The sequence below is a fragment of the Macaca nemestrina genome, chromosome 4 (assembly GCF_043159975.1).
Source record: "Macaca nemestrina isolate mMacNem1 chromosome 4, mMacNem.hap1, whole genome shotgun sequence".
NCBI classification, from domain to species: Eukaryota; Metazoa; Chordata; class Mammalia; order Primates; family Cercopithecidae; genus Macaca; species Macaca nemestrina.
In genome coordinates, this window is record NC_092128.1 from 53,287,936 (window position 1) to 53,307,870 (window position 19,935).

Genomic DNA, 19,935 nt, shown 5'->3' on the forward strand with positions numbered 1-19,935 from the left:
ATTATAATTAGTGTATGCATGTGTCAGAAATCAGAACATGATACCCCAAAATATGGCATCTTGGCAATTGAAAAAAACCTCAGAAGCAAGAAGCCCACTTTCTCCCGACTTTCTCCCCTGAAGCACGATCATAAAGGAATTCTCTGACCTACCACCCCTAAAAGTAGGTCATAAGAACCTGATTCTAGAGGATTCCAGACCCTACAACCAGAGACCAAGAAGAATCTGAACAAACAGGGCCTTGCTAAGTTCCCTCAGTTTATTACCTTTAGGTCATACCCCTTTTAGTCCAGTTACGATTCTACATGACTGCCCATTCTCCATCAAACTTCAGCATAAAAATACAGTTTTCCCTGGGAGTCTTGGGGTCTTCATTGATGAAGCCTCCCATGTCATGCAAAACTTTGGTTAAATAAATTTGTTACACTTTTCTCTTCTTGTTAATCTCTCCTTTGTTATAGGAGTGTCAGCCATAAAATTTTTGACAAGGGAGGAAAAGCTATTCCTTCTCCCCCACGCATAAATCTCTGCCATTCAGTTTACACTTCCTGAGGTCAATGTGTCCTACTCAACTCTGTTTCCAAAGTCTCTAATAGGATTCTTGGCACACAGAGAGTTCTTTGTAAATGTTGAAATCAACTAAATATGTAAGTGAGGTGCTATACTTTGGGTTTCTGACCTTATCTCCATCCAGAATCCTGGGTCACCAGTAAGCGAAAGTGGCCGTAGGGCACAGTTCTGGCCAGTGAGATGTAGCAGAAGTCCTCTAGGTAGGGCTTCCAAGAGTTTTTGTTTTCCTGACAAAAAAAAGGGACAGATTGGGCCTGCCTTCTCTACCCTGTATCCCTCCCTGCTTGCTTCTTTCTTCTTCCTGCATGGAACTCAGAAGTAAATCCTGGAGGTGCAGCAGCCATCTCGCAATCATGAGGTGAGAAAAAGAGGACAGTGCCAACAAACATGCTCTGGTTAGAAAAACAGAAGCGTAAGAAGAGCCCAGGCTCCTGATGGTAGCAGCTGCACCAGTACGGAACTGCCTGCCTGCGTCTAGACTTATTAGAGAAGAAAAAAAGTTCCCATGTACACTCCCATGGTTAAGTTTTGTTATTTGCAGACAAACACATTCCTAACTAGTATGAGAAGGATGTTAAGAAGTATGCATTTCAAACTCCTAGGATTGCTCTTAACACATAGACACCCATTAAATGTTTGCATATTCATTTATTCATACAAATATTAACATGAATGAATTCTGAATGAATGAGTTAATGAATGAATGGGTGATTTTTTTTTTTACACAAGATCATCTTCTAATAAAAACAGACTATTCCCTTATTTTAAGTTGTATTCAACGATTTTATAACAGCTTTGTTTCAGAGTCTGTAGACTATATATATTGGTCCTAGCATTCCCGAGGCTCATTTCTTCCTGTTAGAAAAAGTAGTCCAATTGAAGCTGCAAATCATACAACAAACAGTAGAAACAGCCTCCTGGTGTTACCAATTCCCCGAGTGTCACATTTCAAGTATTCTGTGTAAGGCAGGGTGGGCAGAAGGGTTTCCTGCTCCAAGATTAGTCGGGTGGGATTCGCCTTTTTTTTTTTCCTCTCCAACCTGGGCTGCTCAGCTGCAGTGTGTACACAGGGCACGTTAGTGGGCAGAGCCAGGAGCTGAGGCATCCACTCCCAGGGACCAACTAAGAGGCTTCACCTGAGGATTGGTGGTTACAGTTGCCCCTCTAGTAGCTACATTAAGAAAGCTAATTAAGAAGGGAGAGAAGAGACATCCGCTGTCTCAGATTGAACCATGAGGCAATTCCCAGGACCCAATCTCCTGCTCTACAACCTAGAATTCTGTGGACTCTTTTTTTTTTTTTTGAGACAGGGTCTTGCTCTATTGCCCAGGCTGGAGTGTAGTGGTGTGATCATAGCTCGCTGCAGTCTCAAATTCCTAGGCTCAAGTGATCCTCCCACCTCAGCCTCCCGAGTAGCTGGAATTACAGGCACGCACCACCATGCCCAGCTAATTTTTTTATTTTTTGTAGAGATGAGGTCTCACTATGTTGCCCAGGCTAGTATCAGACTCCTGGGTTCAACCCATCCTCCTATCTTGGGATTACAGGCACGAGCTGCCGCATCTGGCCTCTTCATTTTTTAAACTTGGCTCTAAGCAGCTTGGCTTCCTATCTTGAGAAAGGTATGTAAATGCTTGGATTTGGGGTGTACATTTTATGATTTTAAAATAGAGCTGGTTTTTATCAGCTTCGATTTTTAAAATATTGAGCAGTTTTGATATGCCAGGCACTGCGCTAAGTGGTTTTACATGCATTGTCTATGTAATACTCACAGCTTCTCTACTGCGATAGGTGCTGGTACTCTTCTTGGTTTACAGATGAAGAAACTGAAGCTTAGAGAGGTAACAAATTGGCCTAGATCACACAGAGCCACAAATCCACTCTAGAGTGGCCCCAGAGCCCCTTTATTCATTCCAACTATCCCGCATACACTGGTTTGGAAGTGGACAGCACATTCCCCCGATTGCTACGCCCAAACCCACCCCACCAAGATTCAGGACAGCAGGCTCCTGCTCTAACCTAACACGGACAAACACCACCTCTTCCATATAAGGACACTTACACTGAGGGGAATGTTTCGGCTTGTGTCTTCTGGATCAAAGGCCTCAACCTGGTAAATGAATCCAGGGTTTGCTCCTTCTACTATGTAGAGGTGTAGACCTATACCAGTGTCCAAAGTGGAATCAGAAACATCTTATTAAAGCAAAAATGGGGAATTCCAAAATCAGGGCAGCTGTACACAACCAAAGGAATCAAGCGCGTTGGCATCGTGGGGCCAAGAACGCAATAAAAAAATCCATGAGCAAGACCAACGGGCCAACTGTCCTGCATGGATCCATTTAGGGGAATTCATAAAGTGCTAGGGTTGGCCAAGCGGGTACCGAGTCTTCATTCATGTCCTCTGTTGAGAGGTGCTCCAGAGTGATGATCTTTGAGTTGGGGGAAGGAGGAGGTGATGAGGCAGAGAGCTGGGAAGTGAACCCAGGTAGGAACCTCCGGTGTGAGGCTCCCCATGTGCTGAATCCGCTTTAACGTGCAAATCCCTCCTCAACTGTGCTAAGTTACTCCTTGAAGGACACTTGGCAGCTCCGCAGAAATGAGCCGCTGAAATGAGGGACCTTACAGCGGAACAGAGATAGACAGAATAAGTAGGGGAGGGCTACAGAGGCTCAAGGGAGGAACCAAAAATTGATTTCATCTGTTTCAGAGTTTTTCACGGTGATGCGGGAGGAGGGAGGAGCAGGCGGTACCACCACTGACCGAGGGGCCACAGAGCTCTCATTTGGGCATTTTTTTTGTCTGAGCGATGACGGACAATATGAAAAGTACTTGGCCGGGCGCGGTGGCTCATGCCTGTAATCCCAGCACTTTGGGAGGCCGAGGTGGACAGATCATGAGGTCAGGAGATCAAGACCATCTTGGCTAACACGGTGAAACCCCATCTCTACTAAAAAGACAAAAAACTAGCCGGGCATGGTGTCGGGCGCCTGTAGTCCCAGCTACTCGGGAGGCTGAGGCAGGAGAATGGCGTGAACCCGGGAGGCGGAGCTTGCAGTGAGCCGAGATCCGGCCACTGCACTCCAACCTGGGCGACAGCGAGACTCCGTCTCAAAAAAAAAAAAAAAAGAAAAAGAAAAAGAACTCACTCTTTTGGGGGCACCATGCTGAGGACTTAACATACATTTTCTATTTTCATCTTCATAACAGTTCTGTTAATATAAAGCAGCTATTGTATTTATTCTTTTAGTCTAATTAGTGCTTTTCAAATGAGAACACTGAGACTCGGGGAAGCTATGAAGTTGTCCTAGCTAGGACATGATAGAATCAAAATTCAAATCTAGATGCCTTACATCTGAGCTTGAGCTTTCACTCACTTTTTGTCAGTCTCATGCTTCATTAAAAAAAAAAAAAAAAAATCTACTGAGGGCTATGTCCAGACACTGATCTACACACTGGGAATACAGCAGCTCACAAAACAGAACCTTACTCTCATGCAACTTCCGTTTCCATGGGAAGATATGGATAGCAAAATAATTGAGTAAAATCTGTGTATATTAGTGAGAAACATGATGAGAAATATCGGGGAAGGAAGTGTGAGTTGGGTTACGATTTTAATAAAGTGGCTATGGAAGGTTCACTGTGGTGGGGAAGGGCATGACATTTGTCAAGATATTTTTTCTTTTCTTTTCTTTTTTTTTTTTTTTTTTTTTTTTGAGGTAGGGTCTTGCTTTGCCACCCAGGTTGGAGTGCAGTGGCACAAACACAGCTCACTGCAGCCTCGACCTCCCGGGTTCAAGTGATCTCCCACCTCAGCCTCCTGAGTAGCTGGAACTACAGGTAACTGCCACCACACCTGGCTAATACTGGTATTTTTTGTAGAGATAGGATTTTGCCCTGTTGCCCAGGCTGGTCTTGAACTCCTGACCTTAAGCAATACTACCACCTTGGCCTCCCAAAGTGCTGTGATTACAGGTATGAGTCACTGCACCTGGCCTTAAAGAAATGAGGAAGAGCCGGGAGATAGGAGGGGAGGCAGAGGAATCAGCAAAAGCAAAATGCTGAGGTAGGGTCATGTCTGAGGCATTCACAGGTCAGTAAGGGGGCCAGAAACTGGGTCACAGGGACTGAGGGGGAGAAGGGGAAAGGAGGAGGGGTGGGAGGGTAAGGAATGTAGGCAGCTTGCCAGATTTAATGGGTTCTTAAGGAGACTCCCTTTGAGTGAGACGGGAATTTCTTGTAGGGTTTTAAGCAGAGTGCCTTGATTTAACTGATGTTTTAATAGGATCCCCCTGGCTGCTGTATGGAAAACAGACAGCAGGGGGGCTGGGAGGCCAGCTGCCAGCCATTGCAACAATCCTGGTGAGATGGGATGAGTGGCTTGGACCATGGTGGTAGTGATGCAGACACTAGGGCGGGGTCAGGTTCTGGGTATATTTAGAAGCCGGCAAGATTTCCTAATGGATTTCATGTCAAGTGTGAAAGAGAGAGGAGTTAAGGATGACTCAAGGCTTGGTCCAAGCAACAGGAAGGATGGAGTTACTGCTAACCAAAATGGGAAAGATACAGGAGAAGCAGATTTGGGTGGGGGTGCAGGGTGGAGGGTGGAGAGGAAGCCAGGAGTTTGGTTCAGAAGCACATTAAGTTTGTGCTGTCTGTTAAACATCCGTGGAGATGCTGGGTGAGAAAGGTGGATATTTGTGTTACGACTGCCACAGTTCAGGGCAGAACCTGGACTGAAATGACTTCAAAATTGTCAGAATAGAGATGGTGCTCAAAGCCATGAGCTGGAAGGAGATCCTGTAAGACGTTAGTTACTGTGTGCTTTGGTCCCTTACATTGTCCCTATTGTAGCAGACACACACTGCCCTCAAGGAGTGAGAGTCCATGGGGAGAATGAACAAGCCAGTCAGTGACTGGGGTGCACAGGGATGAACCTAGAGGCGGCTCAGCCAGGTTCCTCCACAATGATCCACTCGCGGTCTCTCTCCGAGCTTCAGTTTCCTGCCCAGGACCGGGAGGGAACCAGGAGAAACCCTGCCTGTGAAGGGCTTTGCGTTATGATTGGGAGTGTTGAGCTGGAGGACGTTTCATTTATTCCCTGCTCATTAAGCAGCTGCCTTTTCCAGGGAAACAGCTGTTTGTTTATTTACTTTTTCTGTTTCTCTCTGTCCCCCAGGGCCCTCCCTGATGCCACCGGCTGGGCTGCAGTGCACATCCTGGTGTATCCTATCTTCCGCCAAGTTGCCTTGAAACTGGGGTGGCTCGTTCACATCTGTTACCTGGACGGTCAGGACTTGCAGGTCTGTGACCCCAACCTCATCCTTCACATAAATCTGCAAATCAAATATGTTTGGTCCTGTTTCAAAATCTAGCTGTTCCTTCCCAGTGGTGACAACCTAAAACGAAGTGCAAAATTCTTAGTAACCATGTGAAAGAAGATCTGTTTTGCATGCATGCACTTTGCAAAGGAATATTCCTAGGAAGGAAGCATCTGGCGTCCCGGAAACCAGCATTCTTTCACTGTCAGAGGAACCAGTTGTTTTGCCTTAGTCCTTCCAACATAAGCTCTATGATACTTCACTAAAGGGACTCCTGCATGTGATGCTGCGTTTCCTAGGAAAGAAAAATAGGAGACATTCTGATGCAATTGACTGGAGATGGAAAGCCTGATAATTAAAAAACAGAAAGCCCTCCACTACTTGGGGGTAGGCTCCTAGAAAAATCCTTTAACTACCCTGAATACAGTTGGATTTCCTCATTGTTAAGAAAGAATACTGAGCTTTCCTGGGATTGCCGTTAAGTGATATCTTGACTCATCACTTCATTCTAATTTTCCCAGAGCCACATCCAAAAATAAACATGTACGTAAGTAATGATATTTACTTAATCAACAGACTGTTCACTTTCTTCGTGCCTTTCCACACATTCTTCCATTGTCAGGAGCTTTAGTTGTCTGCACTATCGGTATTTTGGAGATGTGGGAGGGATGCGAGGAACCAGGCCGGAGAGACATCACCAGAATCTAGAGCTATTGCCAGCAGGAACTCTGGCGGCCTGTGTTGGGAGGGTCCTGCTCAAACCAACAGGAGACCAGCCTGTGACTGTTCGTATCTATAGGCACAGACTCCCAGCAACTTAGAGCCTTGAACTCCCAGAAAGCCTGGAGCCCTTCGGGACACTGAGGACTAAATTCTATGTATGTCCTTAATTATGCCAATAGAACCTTTTGGTTATTAATATGATTGGGGCCAGGTGATGAGACACTCAGCATCTTGCAGTGAAGACAGAACTTGGCTCTAATTCCATTTCCACCACTGAACTTCTGGGTGGCCTTGGGAAAATCACCTTCCCTTTCCCTGAGTTTGTTTCCATGTGATTGTAACTAGGGAAATAATCGTTGCCCTAGTTAAACAGCTGAAGAATGATACAAGGTATTAAAAAGCTAGGTTAAGGTACTATGGAAACTGAAGGAGAGAAAAGTTCACTGTGAACTGTGTTTAGCTGGGGAAGGCTTCGTGGAGGAGTTGGTAGGTATTGTGTTGGACGTTGCAAGTTCTAGGTTGGTTAAGAGGAGAACAGAGCCACAGATGTGAATGAGTACTTGTGGTGAAGGAAGAGGGCATGGAGGATTGTTGAGCAGGGGGAAAGACGTATTCTTGTGTCTACCGATGAACAGAAGCAGCCTAGGAGGCACATAAGTGGAGATGAACTGGTCTCTATGCTGGGCACATGGTAGTGAGGGGCAGCACAGGGGTCAAACACATAGACGCTGGAGCCAGACTGACTGGCTTCAAAGCCCAGTCTTCCCATTGCTTGACCCTCCTGTGCCTCAGTTTTCCCATCTGTAAAATGGGGATAATAACACCTACTTTTTGGGTTATGAGGATTCAATGAGCTAATCTATGGGAAGTACTTAGAAGACTGTCTGGCACTGAGCAAACACTCTGCAAATGGTGTCTTTTCTAATCATTAAGTAGTCAGAAACTGTTCAAGGAATATATGTCCACTAAAGCAGGTGGACTTCTGTTGAGATGATCCGCTCTCATGATTTACACCCTGGCTTCCTGATTTACACCCTGGCTCCCTGCTAAACCTGGAGCTCCCTCCTGCACGCCAAGCTTGGACGGATCCTTGACCTCAGTGTTACCTATTGCCAGCCTCTTCTCCTTGGGGAGTAGCTCTCACACCCCAGAGGAAGGAAATAGAACAGTGAAAAAATGGTCCAAAAAAGTTGTATCTTGGAACCAGAAGAATGGTGTTGCTCTCAACACAAATGGAAAAACTGTTCTTGTTCTTGTTACCAGCGTTTATTGAGCATTTTTGTGCCAGACTTGCCAAGTCATTTTGTGGAGCATTTCATCTAATTATCACAATGACCATAGGTTGATAAAACTTCCTCCATTTCACATTTAAGGAGATTAACTAGGAGAGGGAGGCGAAGGAGCTCTCCTAAGGTCATAGCTGGGAGTGGTGGAGCCTCAATTTGGTTGTGGGCAATCTTGCTACAGAGTTTTAGTGAAAGACAGTAAGTTTTGCTTTAGGCATGTTAAATTTGAGGTTGTTCTGGATAAGGCCGAGCACATTTGTAGGCCACAGTGCTCATGACGGTAGATGGGAAAAGAGAGGAGTCAGGCTCAGAGATGGACAAATGAGAGGGGCAGGTGCTGGCCTCCAGAGGATCTCAGAGAGCCCCTCTTTCCACAGCCGGCTGGCAGTCACTCCTCCCTGGCCTCTTAAGCTATGCTTCTGGTGCTGCTCCAGGACAATACCCTTGACCCATGATTAGCTACAAGTGGCTGAATGAGGATCCAACATCCCTCTTGCTGGGCAATAGCAAACCAGTGCAGTATGAGGGCTATGAACAAGGATTCTTGGAACAGCCTGCCTGATTGCAAATCTCAAGCCTGCCGTCTCCTAGCTGTGTTAACTTGGGCAAGTTGCTCAACCACTCTATGCCTCAGTTTTCCCGTCTTCAGAGTGGAAATAACAGTACACCACTTCACAGCATTCTTATGAGGATTAAATGAATGCCTTCACAAAATATTTAGGGAAATTGCTGGCATATGGTAAATGCCTCGTTAATGAAATGTTAGCATCCTCCTCCTCATTATTATCATTACTCCTCCTCACCACTCCCTACACCACCAGAAGTCTCAATAGCTGTGTCCCAAAGCAGGGAGGCTTGGCCTCTTGCATAATTTGGAGTTTACCCTCAGAAAGTACAAATGAGTCACAAGAAATGGTAACCTAGACTCGCCATCCTCCAGAATGTCAAGGCTATCAAAGGAGGGGCTAGGTTCTGCCACAGAGATTTTCATGTCTGGAAGGCTGCAGGAGTAACTCTTGTGAGTGATTTCGGTTGGAGAGTAGGATCTTCTTGGAGGGATGGTAGATGATGTTGGGTAGTTTCTGGGGAGAAGCAATCAGTTCTTAAGAACAGCTTCATGAGTTGTGAAACTGTGGCCATCTTAGTACAAACACAGGGTTGTACGCAGCTGTGGGGTGTGGTGCAAGGAGTGCATATGACTAGGACAGTACACCAAACACTTGAGCCTAGCTGAGTTGAGGTGCTAAGCAATCTGCCCTTTCTAGAGGTTAGGAACAGGATGGAATTCTTCCTTGATTGACAACCCTGCTTGAATCCCGTGGAATGTGGGAAGAGCAGGTCCCATGAAGACAGAGTTGAGAGCTCACCCAAACAGCGATAGATGTGCATGGCAATATGACAGAAAGCCTGGGACTGGCAATCAGGAGACTGAATGAAGTTCTTATTTCACCTTTTACAGCTATATGATCTCAGATAAATCATTTAAACTTGCTGCATCTCTGTTACATCTAAAATAGGAATAAAACATTTCAAAATAGTGATGATATTAGTGTTAGTTGTAACAATCAGGAGATCAAATCGCGTGTGGTGGTGCAGTGCCTGTAGTCTCCGCTACTGAGGAGGCTGAGGTGAGAGGATCACTCGAGTCCAGGAATGCAAGTGCAGCCTGGGCAGCATAGTGAAACCCCATCTCAAAAAAAGAAAAAAAAAGAGATCAGGTATGTGAATGTGCCTTGGAGCCTCTATGCAAATTCAAAGGAGCATGGTCATTTTCATCAGTAAAGGCTGTGGACCATAAATGCTGAGGAGGAGAACTCCCACATGGAGACAACCCACATGTCTGTCAATTGATGAATGAAAAAACAAAATATGGAATATAATATAATTCAGCCATAAAAAGCAATGAAGTACTGATCCAGGCTACAATATGGGTGACCCCTGGAAGTTTATGCTAAGTGAAAGAAGTCAGTCATTAAAGACCGCATACTATAATGATTCCATTCATAGGAAATGTCCAGAATAGGCAAATCCATAAAGACAAAGTAGAGTAGTGGTTGCCAGGGATTGAGGGGATAAGGGAATAGGTGAGTGACTGCTAATGGGTACAGGGTTCTGTTTTGAGGTGATGAAAATATTCTAAAATTAGATTGTTGTGATGCTTGCATGACTGTGAATATACTAAAAACTACTGAATTGTACAATTTAAATGGCTGGACTATATGCTGTGTGAATTATACTCAATAAAGCTGTTTTTTAAAATGAGAGCACTGGAGCCAGACTGCCTGGCTTCCAATCTCAGCTACCTACTAGCTGTGCAACCCAGGGTAAATTACATAACCTCTCTGTGCTTCATTTTCCCCATCTGTGAAAAGGAGGTAATAAGATAGATACAATCCTTATGTTTTGAGATGAGAAAAGCAAACACATGCAAAGCACTGTCAACAGTACCCAGTATACACAACTCACTGTATAAGGGTAAGAAATTGACAAGGCTTACAGGAACCGAGGAGCAGCAGCAGCTGTTAAAGACAAGCTGGATGTCTAGGGAGTCGGTGGACAGGGCAGTTCAGTCACAGAACCAGCATCTGGGACCCAGGAGTATAAACCGCATGCTGCAATGTAGACTGACTGTGTGCTCCTTACCTCCCCGAGGGCTCCCCTGGGGTGATGAGAATACCAGAAATCTGGGCTCTGGCCTTGAGTCATGGGTTCTGCAGGTCTGCTACAGGGCCCCAATATGCATGCTTTTTCCAAGCTCCCCTAGTCATTAATGATAAGCTGAGTTTAAGAGCACCTGGTGGGAACCTCAGGGAAGTAACCCTGACGCATGACCCAGAGGAATGGCAGGTTGGACCAATGGCAGAGCTGATGATAACAGCAGGAGGTTCCCAGGCCAGTTGAGGAAGGAGGTAGGGGCAGGGAATACTGAAAAAATAGGCAGATCCAGACATGGGACCCTAAAGATGCCTTAGAAGTCCTCTGCGGTTACCAGTGGAAAGCATGCAAGAAGCAAGCTTGTCCTCGCTTTAGGGAAGTGACAGCTTTGGAAAAGAGTCAAATGACAAACTAGAAAACAGAGCAGCAGAGGCATGCCTCTTGAATGCCAATGGTTGGCTCTGAATTATCCAAGAGGAAACATTCACATGGTAGGGCTGGACAGTTAGACTTATATTTTTATTAAAGGGTGTATGGCTTTTTAATTAAATAAGTCTCCTCTTAGATGATCTTCTGAAAAAATCAGACTCATAGGAAAGCAGAATCACTAGACACAAGTTAATCAGGGCATGGCTTTTAAAGAGATCAATATCCAAACTACTCCACCCAAAGAATTTAGATACTGTAGGCACACCTAAAACCTGATGTCATGTGAGGGGTGGAGGCAAGAAGCAGCAGCCTTCTATTTGCAACACATTGAGTATAATGCTTATGTGAACTGTACCGAGTAGAGAAGGTCCAAAGGCTACACAGGCATCTTAGCACAGAAGGCCCTGGGATATCTCAAACAGGATTTCTGGATCTTACAAGGGGGAAGATTAAACCAGAATGGAGGAATTAATCACCTATCTGGAATCCCATCCACCCTCATTTTCAGGATCACCTCTTTGCAGACAACACCCATGTTGGTAAGTTGTTGCTTACCTCAAAGTAGGTGCCTGACAGCTGAATCACCCTGAAGGCTTCAGTGAGGGGATTTGAGTTGATTATCTGAGGAAATCCTGGGATCACAGGTGACAGTGATGCTGATAACTTCACAGAAAACTTGTGCACTGAAGTCCCAGGTGGAGAATTCTCTGCCACGTTGCCTATAGCAGGTAAGAGGATTAGGTGTAGTGCTTCTCCCCCTGTGGAGTAAAAAGGGTGCAGGATGACATGAATGCAAAGCCTTTTGCTGGGAACAGGGACTTAACAGCTTGGTTTGTGGCTTCAATTCGTAGCTCGGGGTGACGATGGGAGCTGGTCACTCCCCAAGAACAAATGCTCTTGCCAAGTGCTGGCAATGGATATGTGAGATCTTCTGGGAGCCAAGAAAACAACCACCACCAAACAACCAAGAAATCTGCTTCTGTCACTCAGTAAATAAAGCTGCTGCTTTTCTCTTGTCTCCCTGCTTCCCTTCTCTTTTCTCCCAGCCTTTGGGAAGAGCAGGGAAAGAGAACTGTGACACCTTAGGAGACAGACGTTGCCTGAAAATGTCATCTCTCTTGCCAGGACCCTGTAGCTTACAAGAGTTTGTTTTCCTTCTCCGTGTCAGTGATCTAGAGGTCATCTGAGAATTGAGTGTGCATGACTGGAGAACACCAAAATCATGGTAAATCTCTCCACATCCATTAACAATCTCAAGGACAATTTTTGGTTATTATTGGACTCTGCAGGCATCATGCAGAGGGCCAAGCAGTACTTCTTGGTTGGTAAATTAACAATCGTTCCACAGAGGAGAAAACAAGAGGCTCAGGGACGGCATGTGAATTTGCCTTGGGCTGCCTTACAGGCAGGGAATTTTGCAATTTAAGAGAAAGCACATTTCTTCCAGGAAAGCCTTGGTACCATTCTAAGGTGCATGACACTGCAAGACTTTGCCAGTGCAGATAAAAGGAACAAGCTGTGTTCTCACATGCTTCCGTAATGATAGTTACTGTTGTGGGTTGAACAGTGTCCCTAAAAGATTCATGTCCACCCAGAACTGAAGAATGACCTTATTTGTCTTTGTTTTTGTTTTTTTGAGACAGTCTCACTCTGCCACCCAGGCTGGCAGATCTCGACTCACTGCAACCTTGCCTCCTGGGTTCAAGTGATTCTTGTGCCTCAGCCTCCCAAGCAGCTGTGATTACAGGTGTGCTCCACCATGCCTGGCTAATTTGTGTATTTTTTTTTAATTTATTTATTTATTATTATTATTATACTTTAAGTTCTAGGGTACATGTGCATAACGTGCAGGTTTGTTACATATGTATACTTGTGCCATGTTGGTGTGCTGCACCCATCAACTCATCAGCACCCCTCAACTCGTCATTTACATCAGGTATAACTCCCAATGCAATCCCTCCCGCCTCCCCCCTCCCCATGATAGGCCCCGGTGTGTGATGTTCCCCTTCCCGAGTCCAAGTGATGTCATTGTTCAGTTCCCACCTATGAGTGAGAACATGCGGTGTTTGGTTTTCTGTTCTTGTGATAGTTTGCTAAGAATGATGGTTTCCAGCTGCATCCATGTCCCTACAAAGGACACAAACTCATCCTTTTTTATGGCTGCATAGTATTCCATGGTGTATATGTGCCACATTTTCTTAATCCAGTCTGTCACTGATGGACATTTGGGTTGATTCCAAGTCTTTGCTATTGTGAATAGTGCTGCAATAAACATACGTGTGTATGTGTCTTTATAGCAGCATAATTTATAATCCTTTGGGTATATACCCAGTAATGGGATGGCTGGATCACATGGTACATCTAGTTCTAGATCCTTGAGGAATCGCCATACTGTTTTCCATAATGGTTGAACTAGTTTACAATCCCACCAACAGTGTAAAAGCGTTCCTATTTCTCCACATCCTCTCCAGCACCGGTTGTTTCCTGACTTTTTAATGATTGCCATTCTAACTGGTGTGAGATGGTATCTCATTGTGGTTTTGATTTGCATTTCTCTGATGGCCAGTGATGATGAGCATTTTTTCATGTGTCTGTTAGCTGTATGAATGTCTTCTTTTGAGAAATGTCTGTTCATAAAAGAGCCCGCATTGCCAAGACAATCCTAAGTCAAAAGAACAAAGCTGGAGGCATCACGCTACCTGACTTTAAACTATACTACAAGGCTACAGTAACCAAAACAGCATGGTACTGGTACCAAAACAGAGATATAGACCAATGGAACAGAGCAGAGTCCTCAGAAATAATACCACACATCTACAGCCATCTGATCTTTGACAAACCTGAGAGAAACAAGAAATGGGGAAAGGATTCCCTATTGAATAAATTGTGCTGGGAAAATTGGCTAGCCATAAGTAGAAAGCTGAAACTGGATCCTTTCCTTACTCCTTATAATTTGTGTATTTTTGAGAGAGATGGGGTTTCACCATGTTGGCCAGGCTGGTCTTGAACTCTTGGCCTCAAGTGATCCACCCGCCTCAGCTTCCAAAACTGCTGGGATTACAGGTGTGAGCCACCATGCCCAGCCAAGAATGATCTTATTTGGAAATAGAGTCTTTGTGGGTGTAATTGGTTGAGAGGCAGTCATACTGGATGAGGGTGGGTCCTAAATCCAGTGGCCAGTGTCCTCATAAGAAAACAGGACATGCACAGAAGGGAAAAGGCCATGATATAATGGAGGTAGAGACTGGAGTGATGCAGCTGCAAGCCCGGGAATGGAAAGGAAACGCAGAAGCTAGGAGGTAGGCATGGAGCAGATATTCCCTCAGAGCCCCCAGCAGGAACCACCCCTGCCAACACCTTGATTGGAGACTTTTGGTCTCCTGAGCTGTGAGAGAATAAATTTCTGTTGTTTTCAAGGCACCCAATTTGTGGTAGTTTGTTACAGCAGCCCTAGGAAATGAATACAATGATCATTTATCCAATGTTACAAGTAAGTGCAAAATGTAAAATCCTGTATTTCATTTACTCCTCAAACACTCCTCTCAGACAGGTATTAATGTCATCATTTTACAGATGGGGAAACTGAGCTGAAATTCACACAGCAAATGATAAATAACAGAGCCAAGATTTACACAGGTCCCCCTTCCCAGCCAGCTTCCCAATCTTGGCTGCCATCAGACCCTGAGAAGAAAACCCTGAACAAGTAGGAGGCACAGGGTGGGTAGGGACAGTAGAAGATTCTGTTCTGCTGAAAGGTATAAATGTTCTAGGAACAAACAAACCAGGATGTTTTATTTCCGTTGGTGTGTGGTGGGGTGAATGCAGAGGAGTAAATGGAAAAGGAAAAAATTGAAATATAAGCACATTCACTGATACAAGCTTTTATAAATCTAAAGTCATCTTATTTAGTTTAGAGACTAAAATGCATAATGCATAAGTTATTGTCACTCGCAGAATTATCAAGTTTTATGGACAAGGACTGTGCAAGGACTCAGAAATATCAAAACAGCTGAAGTTTAGGGTGATGTGAATATGAATGGATTTTTAAAAATCTTTTACAATTGGCTTTAATATTATAGCATTCTTATGATAAAAACCAGGAAGGAAAGAGTATAATTGAAGTATTTGAGACAAAACTCCCAAAAATAGTTTTTCAAAATGAGCAAAATAATCTATTGCTTTGATGGGTTGGGTATTTGGGGCATAATTCCCTCCCATTCTCTTTTCTCACGAGTGAAAGTCACCAGGGCACCTCTCTGAGCTGTTCATGAGAGTGTTCCTTCACTGTTCAGCAAGACAAGCACAGCAGTACAGGAAATGGAAGGTTGGCAGTCTGTCTCATGGGATGCCCACCTTCTCACCCATATTCTTCCCTTGCCCCTTCCAACCCTCCCCAGTGACTCGTGCCCCTCCAGGCAACAAGCAAAGTTAGAACTTGCTGTGTTTTTCTCAATAATAGCCTAGGGTAAGGTAGTGCCTAGCCCAAATGAATAGACCACTTCATTTACCAAGCACCTACTCAGCTAGCATCATGCTAGGAGATCCTTGACTGCCTGATCCCCTTAATCCCAGCACAATCCTCCAACACAGGTATTGCTGTCACCATTGCGCACATCTGAGATTATACGCTCAGGAAGCGGTCATGGAGGGCCCTGGTTCATGGCATCTGGATCTTGTAGCTGACAGACTACACATACCTACTACAGACAGTCGGTCACTCCATGCCTGTCACATGACCATGCACATAGGATGCATCGTAGTTATTCAGTGACCCTGGGACACTGCAACAACATGGCTGTGGGAGCTGGTAAAAAATTGACCTTCAACCTAGATGTTAGATCTGGATGATGTGATTTGTAAGAGGCTGTTTTTGGAACAACACGAAGAATTGAGCTGCAGTGTGAGCGTGGTGTGAGCTTGGGTAGGAGGGACTTGCTAAGCTCCACTCAGGGCTCTCCACAGCCTCACCCCAAGTGGAGAGTTCACGGTGGCTCCCAACCTTAGTGCATCTCCTTTGGGGAGCTGGGCTGTAGAGAAGCTATACTCCCCAAATATTGCCTGGTGATAGTTCCTGGTTTGCTTTGCTAGAAGTATATCCACTGATTTTCTTGAATTGATCATAACTTTGATAATTCCTGGATCTGAGAGACTAATTCTATGAAAGATCCAGCATTCCAATCCTAGGCTTCTGAATCCAAGGACAGCTCCATGATGTCTCCTTAAATCGGAGAGTTTTTCATCTTCCTCCTTGAATGGTCATATTTTGAATGGTAGTGAGGGAGATACTTTTGAGAAGTTGATATAGCCAGTGACTCTCAAGCCATTTTTATTGGGAACTGCCTGTCCCATGTATGGCGAAAGCCAGACTGTCCTTGGATATGCCCTTTCTGCCGATATTCTTGCTAGAAATGGTCTTTTTTTCAGGGTAGCCTGTCTTCCCAGGGCAAGGCCATGTGTGCCAGGGTCATGCAAATGAATCCTTAAAACTTTGAGGCAGACGTCCTAGTGACGCTGATTTTTTTTTTTTTTTTTTTTTTTTCCTTTTAAACGAGTCTCACTCTGTCGCCCAGGCTGGAGTGCAGTGACGCAATCTCGGCTCATGGCAACCTCTGCCTCCCGGGTTCATGTCATTCTCCTGCCTCAGCCTCCTGAGCAGCTGGGACTACAAGCACCTGCCACCACGCCTGGCTAATTTTTTGTATTTTTAGTAGAGACAGGGTTTCACCGTGTTAGCCGGGATGGTCTTGATCTCCTGACCTCGTGATCCTCCTGCCTCGGCCTCCCAAAGTGCTGGGGATACTGATTTTTTAAAAAAAGATAGCAAAGCTGGGTTCTCCTGACCTTAATTCAAAACCCAGTTTCTCCAGCTCTATTGCTATTTGTAAAAGAAGTAGTAGTAGTACTAATAGCAATAACAAGAATAATAAGTGACTAGGGTCCATACCCTAAAAATAGAGTAATTAATAAGATACAATATTCACAAAATGTTAAAGCCATCTGTTATACAGGTAAGCTTAAGCAGTGTAAGGCACCCATCTGGTCAATGGCAGAGGGAAGATTAGAGGCCAGGTGCCAGCTCTCTCTAAAACACTGCATACTTTCCTTCCATTGCTGGTCTTCCAGGCTTTCTTTGGTGGTCTGAGTGTTAGAGAGCAAGAAGCAGGCTCTAATGGAATTTGACTTACACATGCATCTTAATTAAGAATCGAACTAGAATTGCTTGAAGCATGTACTTTGGAAAAGAAAGAACATGCGAAAGATTTATTGTCAGCCACGGGGCCCACTGAAACATCTTGCTTGTGGCTGAGATCTGGATGCATGATGTGCTCATTTGTCTCCCTTGAATCACTGCCTCTCCAGAAATGGACCAATAGGGCCTCCCTGGGAGCTTATGTTGGGATAACTAAGGCTTCCACAGTCTCAGAGAGGAGGAAGTTGGCCACCCTAGATCTCTGACACTGAAAGTGGAGATGTGGGTCAAGAATGTGGGGTGATGCCATCTTCTTGGGGTGTAGCTGCTCTAACAAAGAGCTCTGCTTTCAATACACAGAGCAGGACTCACTGAGACCATCACTCAATAGCTACCTCTTCATTCTCTCTAGTACCTAATCAAACGGCAGTGAACAAGATCAGTTCTGTGAAAAGAACAAGAGATTTGGAATCAGACCCCTGGCTTCAAGCCTTAGCTTTGCCACTACTTGACTGTGTGACCTTAGGCTGGTCCCTTGACTTCTCTAGGCTGTGGTGCTACATTAACAGTAGCCACTAAACAAGGTCCCATTGCTAAAGAAGACTCATGGGACCCAAATGACAATGCTTACAAATCTACAGTTTTATTACACAAAACGGATACAGCATAGCAACAACATGAAAGTAAGGATACGCACAACAGCTGAAGGCTGCCTTGGCAAGAGATCCACAGAGGCCAGGTGCAGGCTAGGCTCTTACTGTTGTCTTTTCTCTATGGGACGGAAGATCTCATTTTCTTGGATCACGAACCGCCAATGTATGCACAAATGTCTTGGAATTATGGAGTCTTTGCTGGGATTTTCTTTCTGTTTTGCTGTAGGTATATTCTTGTTATATAACTGGCCTCAACAGCAGAACCCACGGGAGGTCCTCATCCACACCAGGTGCAAATAATCCATCTCACTGTTGTCAATAAACAATTCTTACAAGCTGCTACAAACCATTCAGAAACTCCTAGAACCATGGTTACAAAGCAACACTATTAATCAGCATGCTTCATGCCTTGACCAGGGGTTAGTGTGATGCAAGAACTTCAGCAGAAAAGTTCAGGCTAATATCAGGCCTATGGAAACTTATTCTTATAGCACAGATACCACATAAGAAAATGCATATGCTCAGCCGGGCACGGTGGCTCACGCCTGTAATCCCAGCACTTTGGGAGTCTGAACCAGGCAGATCACCTGAGGTCAGGAGTTTGAGACTAGCCTGGCCAACATGGTGAAACCCTACCTTACTAAAAATACAAAAATTAGCAGTGTGTGGTGGCAGCTGCCTGTAATCCCCACTACTTGGGAGGCTGAGGCAGGAGAATCACTTGAACCGGGAGGTGGAGGTTGTAGTGAGCCCAGATTGCGCCACTGCACTCCAGCCTGGGCAACAGAGCAAGATTCTGTCTCAAGAAGGAAAAAAAAAAAAAAGAGAGAGAGAAAGAAAGAGAAGAAAATGCATATGCTCAGTAAACTATAGAGCATTGTCAAATGTTATTTCAACGTATGCAACTTTTTCCTATTTCTTTAACTTCCACAATATATACCCCTTCCTGAATGGGATGTTCACCCACCCCCTTTTTTGGGGGGAACAAGGGACAATCCAGGCCAAGCAAGATTAACAGAAAAGAGCCCTTTATAAGACATAGAAGAAAAGGTGATCCAATTAGTGATTCTGTATATTAGGTTGGTGTAAAAGTAATTGTGGTTTTTACCAAAACTGCGATTAATTTTGTACCAGCTAGGTCATAATTGCCAAGAAACAGATGTGTTTATCTTAGAACATCACTATGGGGTGGGCCTGAGAAAGGCTTGTTTCTTTCAAATCTCTTCCAACTACACAGAGGCAAAAGTGGATGGATTCCAGTGACTGACTGACAGCTTGGGCTGGGGGTGAGGTTGCCATGGGCAAGGAAGAGATGAGAGAAGGGACTGTCTTTTGTTCTTCTGAGGTGACTGAACAGGAAAGTGACATGATGGAAAAAGTAGAAACCTCTTGCAACATTCTTTGGGTCCTATATATAGGGTTAATTGGCTGATAGAAAGACTTTCTAGAAATGGATTGCATCTTCTAGCCTTTTCATATATGAGAGCATTGAGAAGCATTTACACTTTAATTTCCAAGAATAAGAAACTCAGTCTCAGGCCTTTGATTTCCCAACACTGGCTAGCAGAGAACCCTGGCTAGCAGGTACAGACGATGAGCTGAAGAAAGCTGTGATCGCCTCTTGCCCAGAGCTTGTGGACAAACTCAGTTCGATGGGTTTGATACCTTTTCATGTCCATGCGAATCTTCTAGCTCCCAAGGATCCCTTCTTTCATTAAATACCCTGGCATTTTTCATTTCCAGGAGGGTAATACAAAAGCTGGTTCCTTGGATACTTCTTCAAAACATAGACAGCTTCCGCATGCAGTGGATTTTAAAATACCAAGGGTCCTTCTCTAGGTCCTTCATCTTCTGGGACTCACACGTGATCCTTTGGGACTGATGGAGCCAGAATACTGCTTTGTCTCAACTCTTCGCACTGGGGCAGTTGAGAGTTTTGTCTAGTTTGTATTCTTGTAGAGCCTCCCTTTGTAAGCTGTTGGTGGAATGGGCACTATAGCTTCACAAAGGGAAACTCATCTTTATAGAAGCTGGAAGAGACAGAAGCTAATTTAAATGTCAATATCAAGCAGGAAAAAGATCTAAAGCTCTACATTTGGGGTATATCAGTA

General features: G+C 44.7%; 1 protein-coding gene across 1 annotated transcript in view; it reads right to left on the reverse strand.

Moving 5' to 3' along the window:
• LOC105475888 (cadherin related family member 3) overlaps positions 1 to 19,503 on the reverse strand; it is a 113,825-nt gene extending 94,322 nt beyond the window's left edge. Inside the window, 4 exon segments of the mRNA XM_071094128.1 lie at positions 2,633 to 2,732; positions 5,803 to 5,966; positions 11,537 to 11,786; positions 19,490 to 19,503. Coding sequence (XP_070950229.1) covers positions 2,633 to 2,732; positions 5,803 to 5,966; positions 11,537 to 11,786; positions 19,490 to 19,503 — 528 coding nt within the window.
• Positions 19,504 to 19,935: the final 432 nt, after the last annotated feature.